Source organism: Eumetopias jubatus, unplaced genomic scaffold (assembly GCF_037043125.1).
Source record: "Eumetopias jubatus isolate StellerSeaLion01/CBP00866 unplaced genomic scaffold, mEumJub1_p1.0 scaffold_12, whole genome shotgun sequence".
Classification (NCBI taxonomy): Eukaryota; Metazoa; Chordata; class Mammalia; order Carnivora; family Otariidae; genus Eumetopias; species Eumetopias jubatus.
This window is the reverse complement of record NW_028274818.1, coordinates 63,595,629-63,619,978: the sequence shown is the minus strand read 5'-3', so window position 1 is coordinate 63,619,978 and position 24,350 is coordinate 63,595,629. Positions and strand designations below refer to the sequence as shown.

At 35.1% G+C, this 24,350-nt stretch overlaps 1 protein-coding gene across 2 annotated transcripts in view; it reads right to left on the bottom strand.

The window, feature by feature from the left end:
• CATSPERE (catsper channel auxiliary subunit epsilon) overlaps nt 1-24,350 on the bottom strand; it is a 172,688-nt gene that overhangs the window by 119,587 nt on the left and 28,751 nt on the right. For both annotated transcript variants that reach the window (XM_088016862.1, XM_088016863.1), the window contains exons 3-5: nt 21,196-21,269; nt 20,826-20,895; nt 18,176-18,246 (exon numbers count right to left, since the gene is read on the bottom strand). In XM_088016862.1, coding sequence (XP_087872988.1) covers nt 18,176-18,246; nt 20,826-20,895; nt 21,196-21,269 — 215 coding nt within the window. The remainder of the gene's footprint in view (nt 1-18,175; nt 18,247-20,825; nt 20,896-21,195; nt 21,270-24,350) is intronic.

Below are 24,350 nucleotides of genomic sequence, written 5' to 3'. Positions count from 1 at the left end.
GAAGAAGGAATCAGTGAACTCAAAGGCAGATCATTTGCAATTACCCAGTTCAGAAAATAAAAAATAAAAAAATAAAAATGAATGACCAAAGCCTGTGAGACTTATGGGATACCACCAAGAGAAACAATCTATGCATCACTGGGGTCCTAGAAAGAGAAAAGGAGAAACTTAGAAACTTAAAGATAAAATGGCTGAGAACTTCCCAAACCTAGGGAAAGATTTGATATTTGATATTCAAGTTCATAAAGCTGTCACCCCAAAATTTCAATCTAAAATGATCTTCTCCACAACCATTATAATAAAACTGTCTAAAACCAAAACTAAGAAGGGAATTTTTAAAGCAGCAGGGGGAAAAAAAATCCTCTCATACAAAGGAATCCCCCTTAGGGGAAAAGCTGATTTCTCAGCAGAAACCTTACAGGTCAGGAAAGTGTGAGATGACATATTCAAAGGGCTAAAAGAAAAAATTGTCAACCAAGAACACTTTACCAGTAAATCTTTCCTTTGGAAATGAAGGCAAGATGAAGACTTTCCCAAACAAATAAAAGTTGAGGGGGTTTATCACCACTAGAATTTCCTTACAAGAAATGCTGAAACAGTTCTTTAAGCTGAAATAAAAGGATTCTAATAAGTAAAAAGAAAACATGAAAATACATAACACACTAATAAAGGTAAGTATATGATGAGGTTCTGAATAAGTTAATATTGTAACAAGGTGGTATGTTAGCCACTTACCTTTAGTATAAATGTTAAAGGACAAAATTATTAAAAACAGTTATAGCTAAAATAATTTGGTAACAGATTCACAACATAAAGAGATGTAGAGTTCTGCAAAGATGGCAGAGTTGGAGGATCCTGAGCTCACTAAATCCCACAGAAACACTGAGATAACAGCCATATGAGTGCAACTAATACAGAAAGTGACCCAAAGACTGGCAGAACAGACTTTCCACAGTTAATCACAGAGAGGAGGCCACATTGAAAAGGGTAGAAGGGGCAGAAGCATGGTGGGGAACCCAACACTCTGGTGAGATTAACCACAAACGGGGGGAACATCACAAGCATGGAGAAGCAAGAGCATCAGACTCCACATCAGGCACCCCAGGCATGGGGGGCCCAAACTGGGAAGACGAGTAACCATGATATTTGGCTCTAAAAACTGGTGGGGCTCAATTTCATGAGTTTTTATAATCAGCAGGGATTAATTCTGAATACTATAAAAATCAGTGGGTTCGGCTCCAGGAGATCCAGAGGTCAATAGGAAACTGAATCCCCACCCTTAAAAAGCCAGCATAATAAATAACCCAGCCACAATAGAGCATAAAAGCAGCAATTTGGAAAGGGCCTGAGGTATATGGCAGATTTATTTACTGAGGTGTAGATTTACTTACTAATCTCAGAATGTGTGCTGGAGCAGCAGGGAGAATCTTTAAGAGACTTCTCCAAGAACAAAAGAGCTGGCAGGCACCATTTCTATGTCCCCCTGCCAGCCTGGACAGCTGAAACTTGTGGGAAATGGCATGAACACAATCCACATAACTTGCTAACACTGCATGCTCTGCCTCCATGCTCTCCCACCCCATCCAACCTACCCCACTTAGCAGGTGTCCCTTCAAAGTAGATCCTGCCCCAACACACCTTGCAAAAGTAGTCTTGGCAGGGACCAGTGGCTCTCCAAAGTGACTCTAGCCTTGGGGAGAGGGGAATATAACCACACACACACAAACACACACACACACACACACACACACACACACACACACACACACACACACCAGTGTTCCCATAGTCCCAGCGGCTGAACCTTGTAGCTGGCAGTGTAGAGTGAGTTCCCTGCTGGTCGGTGTCACTGCAGCTCCAGCACACATACTTGGGGCAGGCATCCAGTCTGACTATGACCTTACTCAGCAGCAAAAAACTCTCAGGGACAGCACAGGAAGAAAGCCCTACAGTTCAATGTGAATGTAGCATACACAGACAGACTGGGGGCAAATTTTGAGTCTCACTGCCAACTCCACCAACCAACAAAAGCCTCCCAAAGCACAGGCTGGGAGATCACCATGCAGGTTGGTGCAAGCACAGCCCCAGCAAATGGAATGGGGGCAGGCATCTGGTCTAACTGCCAGATCCACCCACCAATGAAGGCCTTTTGGGACAAGGCAGAGAGGGTGCCCTGTAGGTTGGTGAGACTGCAGCTGAGGACAGGCATCTGCTCTGACTTCTGAAACTGCCGAACTGCAAGCGCATAGTGGCTCTAGATTGGTCCCTTAAAGCACAGGCACTAAATCCCATCAGGTGTACCCACAAAAGGCAAAAGTGGGCCAATGCAGCTGACTGGACTGAAGGCAAATGTGGCTTAGCCACAACAGTAGGGCATACAAAACCCACATGGGAGACACCCCTGACATGCCTGGTTCTGGTGAACCTAATGGCAACCACAAATCAAAAACCTTTAATAAATACACAATAAATAAAGAGAAAGGAATCCAAGCATATCACTGAAAAAAGCCATCAAACTACAGGGGAATTGAGCAAAAGAAAAAGAAAGGAACCAAGAGGAACTACAAAGACAACCATAAAACAAATAACAAGATGGCAATAAGTACACACTTATCAGTAGTTATTCAAATGTAAAAAAAAGTAAGTGCTCCAATCGTTTGTGTCAAAAGACATAGGGTGACTGAACAGATTAAAAAGTAAGATGTATCTATATGCTGCCTACAATAGACTCACTTCAGAACTCTAGACACATGCAGATTGAAAGTGAAGGGATGGAAAAACATTTATCATGCAAATGGAAGTGAAAAGAAAGCTGAGGTGGCAATACTTACATCAAATGAAATAGACTTTAAAACCAAGACTAACAAAGGGCACCTGGGTGACTCAATCAGTTAAGTGTCTACCTTTGTCTCAGGCCATGATCCCAGGGTCCTGGGATCAAGTCCTGCCTTGGGCTCCCTGCTGTGGGGAGCCTGCTTCTCCCTCTCCCTCTGCCTGCCACTCCCCCTGTTTGTGCTCTCTTTCTGTCAAATAAATACATAAAATCTAAAAAAAAAAAAAAAAACAAACCCAAAGACTAACAAGAGAGAAAGAAGAACATGGCATAATGATAGAGGGAACAATGCAACAAGAGGACATAACAATTGTAAATACTTATGCACCCAATAAGGGAGCACCGAAATACATAAAGCAACTATTAAGACATAAAGGATGAAATTGACACAATAACAGCAGGGGACCTTAACACCTCATTTCAATGGATAGATCATAGAGACAGAAAATCAACAAGGAAACAGTGGCTTTGAATTACACTTTAAATCAGATGGACCTAACAGATATTCAGAATATTCCATTTAAAAACAGCAGAATACCCATTCTTTTCAAGAGCCCATTACACATTTTACAAAATTGACCACATGTTAGACAGAAAAATAAGTCCCAATAAATTAAAAAAGACTGAAATCATATCATGCATTTTTCCTGAACACAATGGTATGTATGAAACTAGAAATGAATCACAAGAAAAGATCTGAAAAGGACACAAATACATGGAGGCTAAATAACATTCTACTAAACAATAAATAAATGGTTCAAGGAAGAAATCAAAGAGGAAATAAAAAAATACAAGGAGACTAATAAAAATGAAAATACAATGGTCCAAAATCTTTGAGATGCAGCAAAAGCTGTTCTAATAAACGCCTAATTCAAAAATAAGAGAGATCCCAAATAAACAAGCTAACCTTACACTTAAAGGAGCTAGAAAAAGAACAAAGCCCAAAGCCAGTAGAAGAAAGAAAAATAATAAAGATTAGAGCAGAATTAAATGAAATCAAGACCAAAAAAAACCCCACAATGGAATGGATCAATAAAACCAGGAGCTTGTTCTTTGAAAAGATCAACCAAATTGACAAACCTTTAGCTGGACTCATCAAAAAGAGAGACAGACAGATAGACAGACACACACACACACACACACACATACAGAGAGAGAGAGATTGAGGGAGAGAGAGTAAGAGAGAGAGAGAAAGAGAACTGAAAATCAGAAATAAAAGAGGAGAAAGATCAACATCATAGAAATACAAACAATTATAAGAGAATATTATGAAAAATTATATGCCAACAAATTTCACAATCTAGAAGGAATGGATAAATTCCTAGAAACATAACCCTTCCAAAACTGAATCAAGAAAAAATAGACAATTTCAACAGACTGATTACTAGCAATGAAATTGAATTGGTAATCAGAAAACTCCCCTCCAAAAAACAAAAGTCCAGGAACAGATAGCTTCACAGGTAAGTTCTACCAAACATTTAAAGAAGTAATACCTATTCTTCTCAAACTATCCCAAAAAATAGAAAAGGAAGGGAAGCTTCCAAATTCATTCTGTGAGGCCAGCATCGCCCTGATACCAAAACAGACAAAGTCACTATAAGAAAAAAAGAGAACTACAGGCCAATATCTCTGATCACAGATGTAAAAATTCTCAACAAAATATCAGCAAAACAAATCCAACAATGAATTTAAAAAATCATTCACCATGATCAAGTGGGATTTATTCTTGGGATGCAAAAGTGGTTCATTATTAACAAATAATGACACATCACATTAACAAGAGAAAGGATAAAAACGCATATCATCATCTCAACTGATGCAGAAAAACCATTTGACAAAGTATAACATTCATTCATTATAAAAACTAGGTTTAGAGGGAACATACCTCAGCAAAATAAAGGTCATATATTAAAAACCTGTAGCTAACATCATACTCAATGGTGAAAAACTGAGAGCTTTCCCTCCAGGGTCAGGTCCAAGGACAGGAACAAGACAAGGATGTCCACTCTCATTGCTTTTATTCAACATAGTACTAGAAGTTCTAGCCACAGCAATCAGACAAGAAAAAGAAATAAAAGGCATACAAATTAGGAAAGAAGAAGTAAAATTATCAATATTTCCCAATGATATGACACTATAATATAGTAAATCCTAAAGACTCCACCAAAAACTACTAGACCTGATAAGTGAATTCAGTGAAGTTTCGGGATACAAAATTAATATACAGAAATCTGTTGCATTTCTATATCCTAATAATGAAACAGCAGAAAGAGAAATTAGGAAAATAATCCCATTTATAATTACACCAAAAAGAATAAAATACCTAAGAATAAACTTAATAAAGGAGATGAAAGGCCTATGCTCTGAAAACTGTAAAACACTGATGAAAGAAATTGAAGAGGACACAAACAAATGGAAAGAGAGTCCATGTTCATGGATTGGGAGAATCAATATTGTTAAAATGTCCATACTACCCAAAGCAATCTACAGATTTAATGCAATCACTATCAAAATACCAACAGCATTTTTCACAGAACCAGAGCAAATAATCCTAAAATTTGTATGGAACCACAAAAGACCCCAAACAGTCAAAGCAATCTTGATATAGAACAACAAAGGTGGAGGTATCACAATTTCAGATTTCAAGATATCCTACAGAGTGGTAGTAATCAAAACAGTATGGTATAGACACAAAAATAGACACAAAGAGCAATAGAACAGAATAGACATCCTAGAAATAAATCCATACTTTTATGTTCAATTAATCTATGACAAAAGATACTAAAATATACAATGCAGAAAGGACAGTCTTTTCAATAAACAGTGCTGGGGAAACTGGACAGCTACATATAGAAGAATGAAACCAGACCACTGTCTTATACCATGCACAAAAATAAACTCAAAATGGATTAAAGACCTAAATGTGAGACCTGAAACTATAAAACTCTAGAAGAAAACACAGGCAGTAATTTCTTATCATCAGTAGAAACATTTTCCTAGATATGTCTCCTTAGTTGGGGGAAACAAAAGCAAAATTAAACTATTGAGATTACATCAAAGTAAAAAGCTTTGACACAGCAAAGGAAACCATCAACAAAATAAGAAGGCAACTTACTGAATAAGAGAAGATATCTGCAATGTATATATCCAGTAACAGGTTAATATCCAAAATACACAAAGAACTTACACAACTCAACACCATAAAAACTGAAATAATCCAGTTAAAAAATGAGCAGAGGACCCAAGTAGATATTTTTCCAAAGAAGACATATGGATGGCCAATGGAGACATGAAAAGATGTTCAACATCATTAATCATCAGGAAAATTCGAATCAAAACCAAGTGAGATATTGCCTCACATCTGTCAGAATGGCTAGAATAAAAAACACAACAAATAATAAGAAGTGTTAGGATGTGGAGGAAAAGGAACTGTCATGCACTGTTGATGGGAATGCAAATTGGTGCAGCCCTTCTGAGATAAAGAAATTAACAAAAAAATTAAACATAGAATTACCACATCATCCAGTAATTCTACTGCTGGGTATTTACCCAAAGAAAAGGAAATCATTAATTTGAAAAGATATATGCACCTATATGTTTATTGCAGCATTATTTACAATAGTCAAAATATGGAAGCAACCCAAATGTCCATCTATAGATATGGTATATATATAACAGATTAGTACTCAGCTATAAAAATGAGATAAAATCTTGCCATTTGCAACAACATGGGTGGACACAGAGAGTATAATGCTAAGATAAATAAGTCAGTCAGAGAAAGAAAATTATCATATGATTTCATTACATGTGCTCTTTAAGAAACAGACAAACAAGCAAAGAAAAAAAAAGAGACAAAAACCAGACTCTTAAATATAGAGAACAAACTGATGGTTGCCAGAGGGAGGGGCTAGCACTGTGAATGTATAGAATTATTGAATCATTATAGTGTACACCTGAAGCTATTATAACACTGTATCTTAATAATATTTGAATAAAAAAATAAACATAAAAATACACTAAAAATTTTAAAGAGATGTAAACAGTGACAGAAAAACATAAAATATGGGGTGGGGAAATAAAATCATAGAGTTTTGAATGTGATAGAAGGTAAGCTGCTATCAGCCACAAATAGACAGATGTTTCAAGTAAGCCAAAGGGAAACCACAGCGAAAAGAAAACAAAACAAAACCCAGCTATCATAGGTACACACAAGATAAAGAGAAGGGAATCAAAGTATACCATTGTGGAAAATCATCAATTTACAAAGGGACAGGGAGAGAGGAAGAAAAGAGCAGAAGAATACAAAACAGCAGGGAAATGATTAATAAAATGGAATTGGTAAGTCCTTACCTAACAATAATCACTTTTAATGTAAATGGATTAAATTCTCCAATCAAAGGTATAGAATGGCTGCATTTATAAAAAATAAGACCCCATTATATGCTGCTTATAAAAGACTCACTTCAGCTTCAAGGACATATATAGGCTCAAAGTGAAGGGATAGAAAAAGACGGCTCATGCAAGTGGAAACCAGAATAGAGTGGGGTAGCTATATTTACATCAGACAAAATAGATTATAAGTTAAAAAGTTTAATAAGAGACAAAGAAAGTAATTATGTAATAATAAAGAAGCCAATTCCTCAAGAGGATATAACAGTTGTAAATATGTATACTCCCAACATCAGAGCACCATACATAAGCAAATACTAACAGATCTGAAGGGAGCAATACACAATAATATAATAATAGTAGGGGACCCTCAGTACTCCATTTTCAACAATGGATAGATCATCTAGATAGATAATCAATAAGGGAAAGTTGGCCTTGAACCATAGTTTAGACCAAATGGACCTAACAGACCTAAACAGAATATTCCATCCAACAGCAACGGAATACACACTCTTCTTGAGCACACATGGAACATTCCCCAGGATAGATCAAATGTTAGGTTAAAAAAAATAAGTCTTAGAAAATTTTGAAATATTGAAATCATACCATATATCTTTTATGACCACAATAGTAAAACTAGATCAGTAACAGGAGGAAAACTGGAAAATTCACAAATATGTGGACATTAAAAACACAGTGAACAACCAATGAATCAAAGATGAAATCAAAAGGAAATTCAAAAAATATCTTGAAACAAATGAAAAAGAAAACACAATCTAACAAACTTATGGGATGCAAAAAAATAGTTCAAGAAGAGGCATTTAGAGTGGTAAATACCCACACTAAGGAAAAAGAAAGATCTAAAGTAATCAACCTAAGTTTGTACTTCAAGGAACTAGAAAAAGAAGAAAAAGCTAAGCCCAAAGTTAGCAGAAAAATGGAAATAACAAAGATCAGAGCAGAAATAAATGGAGACCAGAAAAACAACAGAAAAGATCAACAAAACTAAGAATTGTTTTTTGAAAAGATAAACAAAATTGGTGAAACTTTAACTAAATTAAGGAAAAAGAATACTCAAACTACTAAAATCAGAAATGAAAGTGTAGACATTACTACAAATTCTACAGAAAAGCAGATGACCATAAGAGACTACTATGAACAATTATAGACCAATATACTTCACAATCTAGAAGAAAGAAAGAAATTACTAAAAAGATATCATCTACCAAGACTAAATCAGGAGGAAGTAAAACATCTGACAGACTAATAATGAGTCGGGGATTGAATCAGTAAGAACAAATCTTTCATCAAAGAAAAGCCCAGGAATAGATGGCTTCACTAGTAAATTCTATCAAATATTTCAAGAAGAATGAATGACAATCCTTCAAACTCTTCCAAAAAACTGAAGAGGAGGAAACTCCAAAACTCATTTCATAAGGCCAGCATTACCCTGATATGAATCAGAAAATGACACTACAAGAAATGATGATGAATAGATGCGAAAATTCTCAACAACATACTAGTAAACTGAATTCAACAGCATATTGAAAGGATCATACATGATGATCAAATGAAATGTATTTCTGGATGAAAGGATGGTTCAGCATATACAGATCAATAAATGTGATACACCACATTAATAGAATGAAAGATAAAATCATATGATCATTTCAAAACATGCAGAAAAACATTTGACAAAATACAACATCCTTTCTTAATAAAAACTCTCAACAAATTGGGTATAGAGAGAACATAACTCAACATAATAATGGTGATATATGCAAGCCCACAGCTAACATAATAGTCAATGGTGAAAGGTTGAAAATTTTCCTCTAAGATCAAGAACAAGACTAGAGTTCCCACTCTCACCACTCCTATTCAACACAGTATAGGAAATCTTAACCAGAGCAATCAGGCAAGAAAAAGAAATAAAAGGCATCCAAATCAGAAAGGGAGAAGGTAAATTGTCTCTGCTTGCTGATATGATCTTATATATAGAAAATCCTAAAGACTCCACCAAGAAACTGTTAAAAATAATCAAGTTTAGTAAAGTTGAAGCATATGAAATCAACATGCAGAAATAAGTTGTGTTTCTATACACTAACAATAAACAATCTGAAAAAGGGGAAGAAAACAATTCCATTTACAATAGCATCAAAAACAATAAAATACTTAGTAACAAGTTTAACCAAGGAAGTGAAAGATCTATACACCAAAAACTATGACATTGATAAAAAGAAATTGAAGATGACCCAAATAAATGGAAATATATCCCATGTTCATGGATCAGGAGAGTTAATATCACAGTATTCATACTACCCAAAACCTATAGATTCAATAAAATCCCTATCAAATTTCCCACAGAAACAGAAGAAACAATTCTAAAATGTGTATGGAGCCACCGAAGACCCCAAATAGCCAATATTCACAAAACATATATATGACATAGGACTTGTATAAAGAAATACTACAAATTAATGGTCAAAGGACAAACAACCCAATCAAAAACTAGGTAAAAGACTTGAACATGTAATTTGCAAAAGGTCATTTGGGAGTGGTCAATAAGCTCATGAAAAATACTCAACATCATTAGTCATCAAGGAAATGCAAATATAAACAACAATGACTGGGCCTTCATCAAGATAAAAACCTTCTGCACAGGGGCGCCTGGGTGGCTCAGATGGTTAAGCGTCTGCCTTCAGCTCAGGTCATGATCTCAGGGTCCTGGGATCGAGCCCCACATCAGGCTCCCTGCTTGGCGGGGAGCCTGCTTCTCCCTCTCCCTCTACTGTTCCCCCTACTTGTGCTCTCTCGCTCTCTCTGTCAAATAAATAAATAAAATCTTAAAAAAAAAATCTTTTGCACAGTGAAGGAAACAATCAACAAAACTGAAAGACAACCTATGGAAAGGGAGAAGATATTTGCAAATGACATATCTGATAAAGGGTTAGTATCCAAAATCTATAAAGAACTTATGAAACTCAACACCTCAAAATAAATAATCCAGTTAAGAAATGGGCAGAAGATATGAACATTTTTCCAAGGAAGACCTACAGATGGCTAACAGACACATGAAAAGACGCTCAACATCACTTATCATCAAGGAAATACAAATCAAAATCACGATGAGATATACCTCACACCTGTCAGAATGGCTAAAACTAACAACACAGGAAACAACAGAAGTTGATAAAGATGGGTAGAAAGGGGAACACTCATACACTGTGGGTGGAAATGCAAACTGGTGCAGCCACTGTGGAAAACAGTATGGAGATTCCTCAAAAAGTTAAAAACAGAACTATCCCATGACCCGGAAATTGCATTACTAGGTATTTATCCAAAGAACACAAAAATACAGATTTGAAGGGGCACATGCACCCTGATGTTTATAGCAGCATTATCAACAATAGCCGAACTATGTTAAGAGTCCAAATGTCCATCAACTGATGAATGGATAAAGAAGATGTGGTATACACACACACACACACACACACACACACACACACACACACACACACACACACAATGGAATATTACTCACCCATCAAAAAGAATGAAATCTTGCCATTTGTGACAATGTGGATAGAGCTACAGTGCATTATGCTAAGTGAAACAGGTCAGTCAGAGAAAGACAAATACCATATGATTTCACTCATATGTAGAATTTAAGAAACAAAGTAGATGAACATGGGGAAGGAAAAAAAAAGGAAGCAAACCATAAAAGACTCAACTACAGAGAACAAACTAAGGGTTGCTGGAGGAGAGATGGGTGGAGGATGCGCTAAATGGGTGATGGGTGTTAAGGAGATTGTTGTTGTAATGAGCATTGGGTATTATATGTTAAGTAATGAATCACTAAATTCTACACCTGAAACCAATTTTACCATATACATTAACTAACTAGAATTTAAATTAAAAACTGAATTAAAAAAAAGACATACCACTTAATTGCCATTGTAATGAAAACACCAAATATTGGTAGAAATATGGAGCAATTGGAATGCTTATACATTGCTGGTAAGTAATTGCTTTGGAAAGTGATTTGACTCTTTCTTACAAAGTTTAATATTTGCCTATCCCATGATCCAGAAATTCTACCCCTGAAAAAGAAATGAAAATCTACATCTGCAAAAAGACTTGTACAAAAGTGTACACAGGAGCTCTATTCATAAAAGCCCCAAACTGGATAAAACCCAAATATGGAACAACAAAGAAGAATGGATAAACAAATTGAGGTGTTATTATATAATAATACTATTTAAAAATAAAAAGGAACAACCGAAAAATAAAAAGGAACAACCGAAACCTACAACAACATGGATTTGTCTCAGTAGTCTTATACTGAAGATAAGAAGCCAGATACAGTGCTGCCTGGGTGGCTCAGTCAGTTAAGAATCTGTCTGTTGGTTTCCTCTCAGGTCATGATCTCCCAGTGGTGAGATCAAGTCCCGTGTCAGGCTCTGAGCCAAGCTGAGCATGGAGCTTGCTCAGGATTCTCTCTCTCTCCTCTCTTTCCCCTCCTCCCTCTCTCTGTTCCTCCCCCCTCTCCCTGTCCCTCCCCCTGCTCATGGGCATGTGCTCTCTCTCTCTCTCTCAAAAAAAAAAAATTAAAATTAAAAAAAGAAGCCAGATACAGAAGAGTACATACATTATAATTACATTTATATAAAATTCAAGAATGGGAAAGCTAAGCTATAGTGATATAAATCAGAACAGTGGCTGCCTGTAGGGGTAAGAGATTGTAAAAGCAAACTTTCTGAGAAGGCTGAAATATTCTATATATTGTTTTATATGATGATTGTATGGTATATGTAGTTGTCTATCCCAATCACAAATCATAGTACTATAACTTCACAAATCATAGTAATTTAGCAATTTTTTAGCAAATGTGGAATATCTCAAAAGCAACCACATGGGGAAGAAAAGATAATCTACAAAGGAAATGTAACCATCCTGATGATTAATAATACGAGATGAACAAAGTAGAAAAATGTCTTCATAATCTGAGAGAAAATAACTGTGAAACTAGAATTATTTACCCACCAAAACTCTCTTTCAGGAATAAAATTTAATAAAAACATTTTATGACAAACAAAAGCTGAGTATTTACCATTGACAGGTTACCTCACTAGTTGAAATACTAAATGAAGTATTTCAGGCAGAAGTAAACTCAGAGAGCATTGAGACATCTCTTATGTCTCTGAGACATAAAAGAAATTCTTGTATAAAGGTAAAATACAGTAATAATAATGTCAAATTTGAGAGTATAAAAATAAACTAGAACTAAAATACTGAATACAAAGGCATACAAGTTGAAAGAGGTATATCAAATTAAAGTATTCTAAAGATTCTTGCATTGTTTGAGAGAAGAATAAGTTAAATTTAGACTCAATACACGTTAAAATTACTGGAGTATCATGTAAGATAGACATACAGTTCATAATTTCTAAATAAGTATGAAGGAAATTTGAATCAGGAAAAAAAAGAAAGCCAAGAAAAAAGGAGAAAGGAACTGACTGTAATGAAAATATTGACGAAGGCATGGTCAGGATTAAAACATTCTAAAGACGTAAAGGGTTTTAAGCAGGTAAATGGAAAGCACATTTATTGCTACCACAGTTATAAATTTAAATACTTAAGTAATCACAGTAAAGATAAATGCACTAAACCAATTAAAAGATCGTTGTACTAGGAAACAGCAAATCCAGTTTCACAGCATTCATAAATGAAACTCTTAAAATGTAAGTTTATAGAGAACTTGAAAATCAATGAATAAAGACCCATGAATAAAACAAAGCAGAACATAAGGAAAAAAAAATTAAAAAAGATTACAAGTAAGAAGCAACATCACTACAAATAAAGTTTCAATTCTTTAAAAAGGCTCAATAATTCTGAAGTTACATATACCTAAAAGATAACCTCAAAATATAAAACAAAAACGTAGTTACCTACAAGGAACAATAACACATCTACCATCCTACTGGGACATCTGAGCAGAACCCTCTCATTAATTGATAGATCAAGCTGACAATGAGTCAAATAAGTATGCAGAAGATCTGAACAGTTCACATAACAAACCTGAATACAATTGTGAATACAATACTTGACCCAACAAGGAAAATATATTTTCTTTAGGTTCACATGGGACATTTATAAAAACTGATTAAATGCTAGGCCAAAAATTAGACTCTGGCACTTCCCTGATCAAAATACAATTAGGTTATAAATAAAAAACAATAATTAGAAACACTCATGTGCTTGTAAATTGAAAAATGCATTTCTAAACAAGTCATTGGTCAAACAAATTGTAGCAGGGATTAGAAAATTATTTCTGAGCAAATGAAAAATGAAAAATCACAATTAGGAGGTATTTGCAATACTTGAAGCAGTTACAAAGGTGCTTAGAAGAAAATTGATTGCCTTAAACATACACATTCAGAAAAAAGCCTCAAGGCTAATGGACTAAATAGCCAATTTAAGTTTTAGAAAAACAAACTCAAAGAAGGAAATAATGGAAGTATGAGCTGAGAGAGAAAAGCTCAACAAAGCCAAAAGATGGTTCTTTTGACTAGTCTAAAAGACTAATAAAATAGAAATACCACAAGGACATGGAAACAAAGGAAGATACAAATAAAATTATTAGAAATGTTAAAACAGAAGTGTAACTACAACTACCTCAGAGACCAAAATATATAGGAGGATAGTAATTTTTGATATTAAAGTTGATGATAAATTGCTAACTGAAGACATGGATAAATTTCTAGAAAAATACTACTTACAAAAATGGATTTTGCAATAATTAGAATTCCAAAATAGCATTATGACCATTAAAAAGTTGAATTAACACTTAGGAAATCCTTCTACACACACACACAACACACACACACAATCTAGATTCAAGTAAACTTCCATGTAAATTTCCATTGAATACTCAAAGAACATATATATTTCAATCTCACACAAAGTCTCTAGGAATGGAAAAGAATGACTATTCCTAACTTATGTTGTGAGTCTACCACAGTCTTGATAGCAAATGTGGAAAATGATAGTACAATGAGAGTAAAACCACAGGCTAACTTCACTTATGAGTATTTACACCAAAAAAATCTGAACAGAAAATTAACAAACAAAATCCATCAATGTATATGAAATAATTCATCAAGACCAAGTTGGCTTATTCTAGAAACACAAGGTAAGTTTAATGTATGAATATTAATAACTATTTTTCATCATTAACATAGTAAAACAGGAAAACCATATGAGCTTTTAAGTGCAAACAGAAAAAAACTCTGAATAAATTTCAGCACTGATTCCTAAGAAAAATTCACCACTAACTTAGAATAAAAGGGAAGTTCCTTACCTGGGTAAACGTTAATTCATAATCTACAACAAATATTCTGCAAAATAGTGAAACAATGAGAGCCTCCCTTTTAAGATCAGGAATACGGTAAGGAAGCCTGTTTTCACCCTTTTAGCTGTGCAGTAAGAATACTGAATATTCTAGCCATGCAGTAAGAATGAATGAAAGAAAAGTCATGGTTATTGGAAAGGGATAAACAAAACCACCATTATTTGCAGGTGATATGATTTGTAAAAATTCCAAGAGAATATATAAATAAATTATTAGAATTAATATAAGTATTTAGCAAGGTTGCTGAATACAAAAATCAATATTCAAAAGTAAATTGTGTTCTATACAATAGGAAGTTCTGGTTAGAAAATGCAACTTTAAAAAATTGAGTGTATAGCAACAAAATTATAAAGCATCTTGGAATAAGTCTAATGAAAATGTCCAGGCATTTACATGAAAAATTATAAAATTTTATTGGCAGACATGTAAAAAGACCTAAATAAATGGAAGATTATACATTATTCTTGAATTGAAAGACTCTCCAATTGATTTAAATATTTAGACAATTATAAAAATCCCTACTAGAGTTTTTGTGGAATTTGACAAACCAATTCTAAAAATTCATAGGCAGTTAAAATGGGCCCAATACATAGCTAAGAGACTCCTGAAGAAGGTCAAGAGTTGGGGTCAGAGTCCAGGTGCACTGCGCCTTATCAAGATTTGCAAAATTAAATCATAGTAATAAAGATAATGTAGTATTGATTTAAGTAGACAAATAGATCAGCTGAACAGAATAGCCTGATGGGAAGAAACCTGCATACACGGAAAACTGATCTACGACAAAGTAGGCATTATTGGTAAATACATTATTCAATAATTAGGTCTGATAAAATTAATTATTCATGTCAAAAACATAAAACTGGATCTCTATCTCAAAGCATATGCAAAAACTAATTCCAGATGGATTAAGAACTTTAAGAAAACAACATAGGAGGCTATTTTTATGAACTCGGAGTAAAAGATTTCTTAAATTGATTTAAAAACTCACAAAACCATTAAGGTAAGAGTTGATAAATTCATCTACAACAGGAAGGATGTAAGTTATCAATAGAGATCATAAGAAGTGAAAAGCTACATAAACTGGGATAGAACTCCTTCAATATACATGTTGAAATGTATAGATAATGTCCTAGTAATTAAAATGTAATGAAATCTTGTAAATTATTATGAACATAAAAATAACTCAAAAATGGGTAAAAATGTTCATTTTACAGAGAGGAAAGAAAAATTCCTCATGAATAACTGAAAATATGCTCAATAGTAATCAGGGAAATGCAAATTAAAAGCACAATGATATAATTTCACATCTACTAGATTGGCAAATTAAAAAGTCAGATTATATTAAGTGTTGGTGAGGATGCAGCACAATGGGAACTTCTATCCACAGCTGGTGGAGGTGTACATTTGAACTATCTTTTCAAAAAGCAATTAGGCATTAACTAGTAAAGTTGAACAAATGCATATCCTACTTCTAGTCAATTCTACTTGGAGTGGTATGTCCCACTAGGAGTGGTATGTCCCACTAGGAGTGGTACGTCCTAAGCAGTAATGTATATACAATGTCTATAGGATCTTGTTAAAATGCACATAATGATTTAGGAGCTTGGGAATGAGGCCCCAGATTCTGCATTTCTAAGTAGCAGATTTTAGGGTACCTATAATGTTCTATTTCTTGACTTGTGTGATGAATACCTGGATATTAGTTTCATCTTATTCTTTAAATGGTATTTTTACAGGTGACAGATTGTGAACATTTTTACCACCTATGTAACAGAAAAACACTTAGCTCCCACTGAGTTCTCTCTTTTGGGCTAACCTGTCCCCCTGGATAGTGCTTCTTCTGATTTTGCTTTCATTATCCATAACCAGATCAGGGTAATCTGGAGGCCCATCTCTTTCACCAGGTCTTGGGGCTCAGTATGTATGAGATTGGAAATGTCGGAAACTGTCTATAAATGCTTTTTTGGCAGATTCTCTTCTCTGATGGTCCCCCATGGTCTCTACTTGGGGGAAGCAGAAAATAGCCCATATGGCCGGAGAAGCAGGTTCTATTCTCCCGTTCAGCTGTATCAGGAATTTTTATCCCCACATTTTCCCTTGTCTTTTTCCCAGTTGGTTCAAAATCCACAGGAGAAACCTGGTAATTGGCATTTCTGAAACCCACAACAAGGACAGAAGTCTGCCAGTTTCAGGAGTAGCAGAGACTCAGTCCTTGCTTCTTGGTAAGACTCTGGGAAGGTGGTAATAATTTGGAGAGGAATGCCTAAATATGTACCCCTGGAAGGGCCTGCTAAAATCTAGTTATCAGGACTTCGATCCAAAAAGTGCACAGAAACTGCCAAGCCACCTGACTTTAATGGACCATGTAAACCAAGACAACCATCAGCAAGAACCATGCTTTTTATTGAAGACACGAGTATTCTGATTGGTTCTGCCTGAGTCATTTGTTAATCCTCAACTAATTACTGTGGCCCATGAAATGTGAGGTTGTGAAGTTAGTACCATATCAATCACACGAAATTAATTTCATCACAGAATAGGGGAGGGATGATTCTCCCAAAGGAAGGAAAGTTAAGTAGACAAAAAAAAAAAAAAAATACGTGTATCATAGTCATCTGGAGAGCAAGGGCCACATAAGACAGTTGTTTGTATCCTATACAGGGCTTAGGATATTGCCTTGACTCTGACAATGAAGAATATTTGGATTCATTGATGCTTTTAACTTGTCAAATAATTTTATAATGCAGTTAATTATCTTCCCTTGTGCCAGTTTTCTCTTTTTAGTTATGTTCATTCACTCTCATGTTAAAATGGGTTTGAGAAACCATCCAAAACAAAGAGTATTCTTTTGGAACAGGATGTATACAATGGAAATCAAAGAGCCCAGTAGTCTGAAAAACCAGAGTTAAATCCCAGTGCTATCTTTTAGTAGCTGTGTATTTTTATCCAAATTATTTAACCTATCCAAGCTCACATTTCCTCATTCATAAAATAAAGATAATAATACTTACATTTGTGCATTTGTTATGAAAATTGAGAGAGATAATTTACATAAAGTCTGAACCTTAGAAGTATAAGTTCAAATAGTGGTTGCTACTGTTATTTTTAATGTTTGTTCCCCAATATTAGTTTGGCATCTTATTTGAGTATATCTTGGTTGGTGAATGAAAAGCTTATATGAAAATAATAATGCAGATAATCCATTTGTGGCTAATTCAAAGTTAAAGTATTTAAATATTTAAATAAAAAATATTTTATTTATTTATTTGAGAGAGAGAGAGCATGAGCAGGGGATAAGAGCAGAGGAGAAGTAGACTCCCCATTGAGCAGGGAGCCCCACGTGGGCCTTGATCCCAGGACTCTGGGATCATGACCTGAGCTGAAGGCAGATGCTCAACTGACAGAGCAATCCAGGTACCCAAAGCTAAATACTCTTAAAGAGCATTAATTGGGGTGTCTGGGTGGCTCAGTCGTTAAATGTCTGCCTTCGGACTTTAAAAAAAAGCATTAGTTATCTTTGTATTCAGTATTACATTACTTACATGACTTTATAATACCACAGGAAACAAATATGGGAACTGTCCACAGACAAATTGCGTTCTTCCTCTGAATCCTGAAAGCAAATGGACAATAAACTATGGTATATAAAGGTAACTTTAAAATAAATACAAATTTGGATATAGTCATAAAAGTCACAGAGGAACTAAATTAATTATCTAAGATCAGAGGAAGTATAATGAACAAATTTCAGAATAGAACTAATGAATATTGTTAGCTACTCCTTGTAATTAAGAATTTAATTTGTAAAAAAAAGAATTTAATTTGTCATGAGTGACAAATTTAGATAGCTTATTATTTCTGTTATATTTGTCTTTTTTTAAGCAGGATTTTTTTTAAAGATCTTATTTATTTATTTGACAGAGAGAGACCCAGTAGGAGAGGAGACACAAGCAGGGGGTGTGGGAGAGGGGGAAGCAGGCTTCCTGCTGAGCAGGGAGCCAGATACCTAGTTTGATCCCAGAACCCTGGGATCATGACTTGAGCCAAAGGCAGACGCCTAACAACTGAGCCACCCAGGCGCCCTTCTGTTATATTTGTCTCTGTGAAATCATGAAACATGTACATATGAGTCTTTGCACCCCATTCCTGCTAATATTTGGTCTTTGACTCTGGTGCCTGATGCAGAGCTCCTACAACTCTTACAATCTGCTGAATGACAGGAGGGTCTGACGTAGAGCCCCTTTTATTCTAATGAGGCGACTCTGGATGGGCTCCTGGATGGGATGGTCCCTAGAAAGGCCAAGCCATCATTAGAAGCTTGGAAGCTTTAGGTCAACTTCCCACCCTCTGGAGAGGGGAGAGGGAGTAGAAAATGAGTTGATTAATCATGCCTATGTGTTGAAGCCCCCATAAAAATCAGAGTGCTTCCAGGTTGGTAAACACGTCCACATGCTGGCAGGGTGACACAGTCCAACTCCACAGGGACAGGAACTCTTGTGCTCAGGGCCCTTCCAGACCTTGCCCTAGGTACCTCTTTTCTGGCTGCTCATCTGTATCCTTTATCATATCTTTTATTATTATAACCGGCAAATGTTTTTCCCCGAGTTTTCTGAGCTGTTCTAGCACATTATTGAACCTGAGGAGAAGTTGTGGGAACCTGGATTTATAGCCAGTCAGTTAGGTGATAAACTGGAACTTGCAATTGTCATGTGAAGTGGGGCAGTCTTGTGGGACTGAGCCCTTAACTTGTGGGATGTGAAGTTACTCCATGTAGAAAATGCCAGAACTCTGAATTGTAGGACACTCTGCTGGTGTCAGAAATAGTCTGTATGGAAACCAAGCCCCCACACCACATCTGGTAATCGAAGTGTTCTCTTTGAGTGTATAAAGGTAAATAGTTTTCCTAGACAGTCTTGCTCACTGAAACACAATTCAGTTAATTTTCTTCTGTAATAGTTCTGAATCAGAGATGATTTTGCTCGCCAGGGGACATTGGAGACATTTTTGGTTGTTGTATCTGAGTGCCTTTAAGTATATTTCAAAAGTTACATGTATATCCTTAAAAGTTGTGAGATCTGATGGCACCATACATAAATGACAAAGATATTCTTATATATGCATGTATTTGTGTGTACATATTTTCTATATAACATTGCACATTTGGGCTTCCAACATACAACAAAAGGAAAAGGAGTAAGCTTTTACTTGCTTAGGAATTTTGTCCATGAACCTGGTAAGTATTCATAAACTCAAAAGCGAAATTCAAATATTTTTCAATCTACAAGTTTTGGAAAAATGAATTAATTAATATTCATCTGGCCTCTCCCACATCACTCTATTTATTTTCTGAAAATAAAGATTATTAATTAAAAAGAAGGCTCAATCCCCAAAATAAAGACAAGATTTGTCACAGGGAGTCTCTCTAGCAGTAGCTTTAGACACACTTGTATGGGAATATCAGCTATGAGGTGCGTGGCTAGTACTTGTTACTCATTAGTAGAGAGCCAATGTTTTTAATGCTTAACTTTTTCTTTTTTTCTTTTTGTAAATGAGAGAGGATTCAACATCCCTCTCATGTATTTGCATTCGCATATGCTCTCTGGAATTGAAGAAAATATAGTAAAAACAAACTTGCTAGAAATGGCTTTTAATCCAAGGAATTGTCATAAAAGTATATGACATGAGACCCACTCAGTGGGGAGTACTATTATCATTAATGTGGTAAATGGGGCTTTAACATACTTGATGAAAAGGCTAATGTAAAAATCACATATCATTTCATAACTTATTTTTTTAAAGATTTATTTATTTATTTGAGAGAGAAAGCACACAGAGGGAGAGAGTGAGGGAGAAGCAGACTCCGTGCTGAGCAGGGAGCCCAACTCGGGGCTCCATCCCAGGACCCTGGGATCATGACCTGAGCTGAAGACAGATGCCTAACCAACTGAACCACCAAGGTGCCCCTCATTTCATAACTTATAATCTGCTATGAGATATATCTGAAAATTGCCATATTGACAATATTTATATTTATTATTCTTATTTATTTATATTTAACATTTATTTATACTTATTTATAAATTATTCATACTTAACACACTATTTAAAACAGGTTGAAAGTTCAAAATAAGGAATATAAAATGTAATGGAGATAATTATGCAAGGTTTAATAACTTATTAAAATCAACTTACTGGGCCCGTGACAATTGGTCTTATAGTCTGAACACCAGGAGAAAAACAACGCAGTTCTGTCTTGGGTGAGCTAGTATTTAAAAAGAACAGGAAGATAAATAAGCATAGATACATGCAAGATTAATAAAAATCCCCCTACTACTTTTTAAGCCTAAAAACATCAATTGTATGTTAATAAGAAAAATAAAAAATATAGCAATATTTTACTTCTATCCTATTTTCAAAGAGATTTTGTCTTTCTTTTCACATCTATGTGATGGGAAGAAATTTGCATTCAAATGCAGCCCTGAATCTGAATGTCTACACTATATGAATATGTTTTTATGTGTAAATGCACACATTATATTGACATTCACAGCAAAAATCTTACCTTTTATTTTTCACAGAACAAGTTGCTGGCACACTCCACTCAGAAAATAATGTTCCTTCATACTCTAACTTAATCTAAAAAAGAAGGTAAAATAGTTCAAACAGAAAAATCTGCTTCAAAATTTTTATCTCAGTGCTCTGATGTAGGGCTCAAGTTCCTGGGTCCTTACTATCAAAAAAAAAATAACTAAAATTTGATTCCTTTAAAATTGTACAAAGAAATGTGAAAAAGGAAAAATAACTTTACCAAGACACTTCAGATGTCTTCCCCCCCAAAACCATGATTCTTATTTTACATCAAAAATAATCTGTCAAGTGTCTAGCAGTTGACTGGCACTCCAGTAGATTCTAAGGATAAAGAAAAATTAGTGAGAAAAGGTCCTTCACTTAAAAACAAGTCATGGTAAATTCTGAGGTCCTACTCTGCATATCAGGGGCTCTACCACTGTAACTTCCATCAGTCACGTTTTCCCTATTCCTTATTTTTTTCTGCTTCCACATTCTTTCATTTATAAGTTATTTCCCCTTTTGAAGGATACTAATCCACTTTCTAACATCATCAGTCTTAGTCTCTACATTGGTCCTCTTTTTTTAAGGAGCGTCCAGGCCCAGTGTGGAGCCTGATACGAAGCTTGAACTCACAACCCTGAGATCAAGACCTGAGCTGAGATCAAGAGTCAGGCATTTAACTGACTAAGCCACCCAGGTATCCCTGGTCCTCTTCTTAAGCCAGGGTTGGAACCCAATTTCACCTTTATAGTAACAATTATGTACACAAACATATGTACAAATTTCATGTAGATATACATCTGTAAATACTGCTTCAGTGTTTTTCGTCATAAAATGAGGATTATGATACCAGCTATCTCATAAATTTGAAATTATAGGATTAATGACAGTGTATAAGAAAAAGAGAAAATCACCAGAAGATATAACATAACCCTGAAATATATAAAGCAAAAAAATTTTGAGTATAGTTGACATACAATGTTACAATAGTTTTAGATATACAACATAGTAATTGCACAAGTTTTTATATTATGCCATGTTCACAGGTGTAGCTACCATCTGTGCTGATACATTGCTATTACACTCTCATTGACTATATTCCTTATACTGTGTCTTTTATTCTCCTGACTTAATTCATTTAATAACTGGAAGCCTATATCTCCCACTCCCATTCACCCATTTTATCCAAACCATCACTCTTTTCCTCTGGCAACCATCAATTTGTTCTCTGTATTTACAGGTCTGATTCTGCTTTTTGTTTATTCATTTGTTGTTGCTGTTGTTGTTTTTTAAGATTCCACTTATGAGTGAAATCATATGGTATTTGTCTTTCTCAGTCTGACTTATTTCACTTAACATACCGTCTCAATCCACCCATGTTGTTTCAAATGGCATGATCTCAGCCTTTGGTATGCCTGTGTAATACTCTGGGGTGTGTGTGTATTTCTTAACCATTCATCTTTTGATAAGCAATCTTCCTTATCCATTGATCTATTGATAGATACTTAGGTTGCTTCTGTATCTTAGCTATTGTCAATAATGCTGCAATAAACACAGGGGTGCATAATTTTCTTTGGGTAAATACCCAGTAGTGGAATTATTGGATCATATGGTATTTCTATTTTTAACTTTTTTAAGATTCATTTATTTGAGAGAGAGAAAAGAAGAGATAGCTTGAGCAAGGGGAGGGGCAGAGGGAGAGAATCTCAAGCACACTCCATGCTGAGTGCAGAGCTCTCTGCGGGGCTCGATCCCACCACCCTGAGATCATGACCTGAGCAGAAACCAAGAGCTGAGCATTTAACTGACTGAGCTACCCAGGTGTCCCTCTATTTTTAATTTTTAAAGTAACCTCCATACTGTTTTCCACAGTGGCTGCAGTTTGCATTCCCACCAACAGTGCACAAAAGTTCCTTTCTCTCCACATCTTCATGAACGCTTGTTATTTATTGTGGTTTTGATTTTAGCCCTTCTGACAGGTGTGTGGTGATATTTTCACTGTGGTTTCAGTTTGCATTTCCCTGATGATTAGTAATGTTGAATATCTTTTTATGTCTCTGTTGGCAATCTGTATGTCTTCTTTGGAAAAATGTCTATTCAGGTCTTCTGCCTATTTTAACTGGATTATTTGGGGGTTTTTCAATGTTGAGTTGTATAAGTTCTTTATGTATTTTGGATACTAACCCTTTATCAGATATGTCACTTGCAAATATCTTCTCCCATTCAGTAGGTTGTCTTTTTGTTCTGTTGGTGGTTTTCTTTGCTGTGCAGAGGCTTTTTATTCTGATGTTGTTCCAGTAGTTTGTTTTTGCTTTTGTTCTCCTTGCCTCAGGAGACATATCTAGAAAAATGTTGTGGTGGTCGATGTCAGAGAAATTACTGCCTGTGCACTTTTCTAGGATTTTTATGGTTTCAGGTCTCTCATGTTTAGGTTTTTAATCGATTTTTATTTTATTTTTGTGTATGGTATAAGAAAGTGGTCCAGTTTCATTCTTTTACATGTTGCTGTCCAGTTTTCCCAATACCATTTATTGAAGAGACTGTCTTTTTTGCATTGGATAGTCTAGCACCCTTTGTTAGATTAATTGACCATATATTCACTGGTTTATTTCTGGGCTTTCTATTCTGTTTCATTGATTTACGTGTCTATTTATGTGCCAGTACCATACTGTTTTGATTACTACAGCTCTGTAGTTTATCTTGAAATTGGGGATTGTAATACCCCCAGCTTTGTTCTTTCTCAACATTGCTTTGGCTATTTGGGGTCTTCTGTGGTTCCATACAAATTTTAGTATTATTTATTCCAATTTTATGAAAAATGCCATTGGTATTTTGATAGGGATTGCATTGAACCTATAGAGTATATAAAGCAAAATTTGATGAAAGTACCAGGAAAAATTTAAAAGCCACAAATATAGTGGTAGATTTTTGACACATTTTTCTCAAACTACAGATAAACCTATAAAATTAGCCAATATAAAATAAAATATATTCTTTTCAATCTCACATAGAACTTTTACCAAAATTGATCATATTTACAAAAGAAGTCTCAGCCAATCTCAAAAAATTATCATCACACATACTATGCCTTTGATATTAATGAAATAAAAGTAGAATTTCTCATAAAGTTAGCCAGAAAAATCTTAA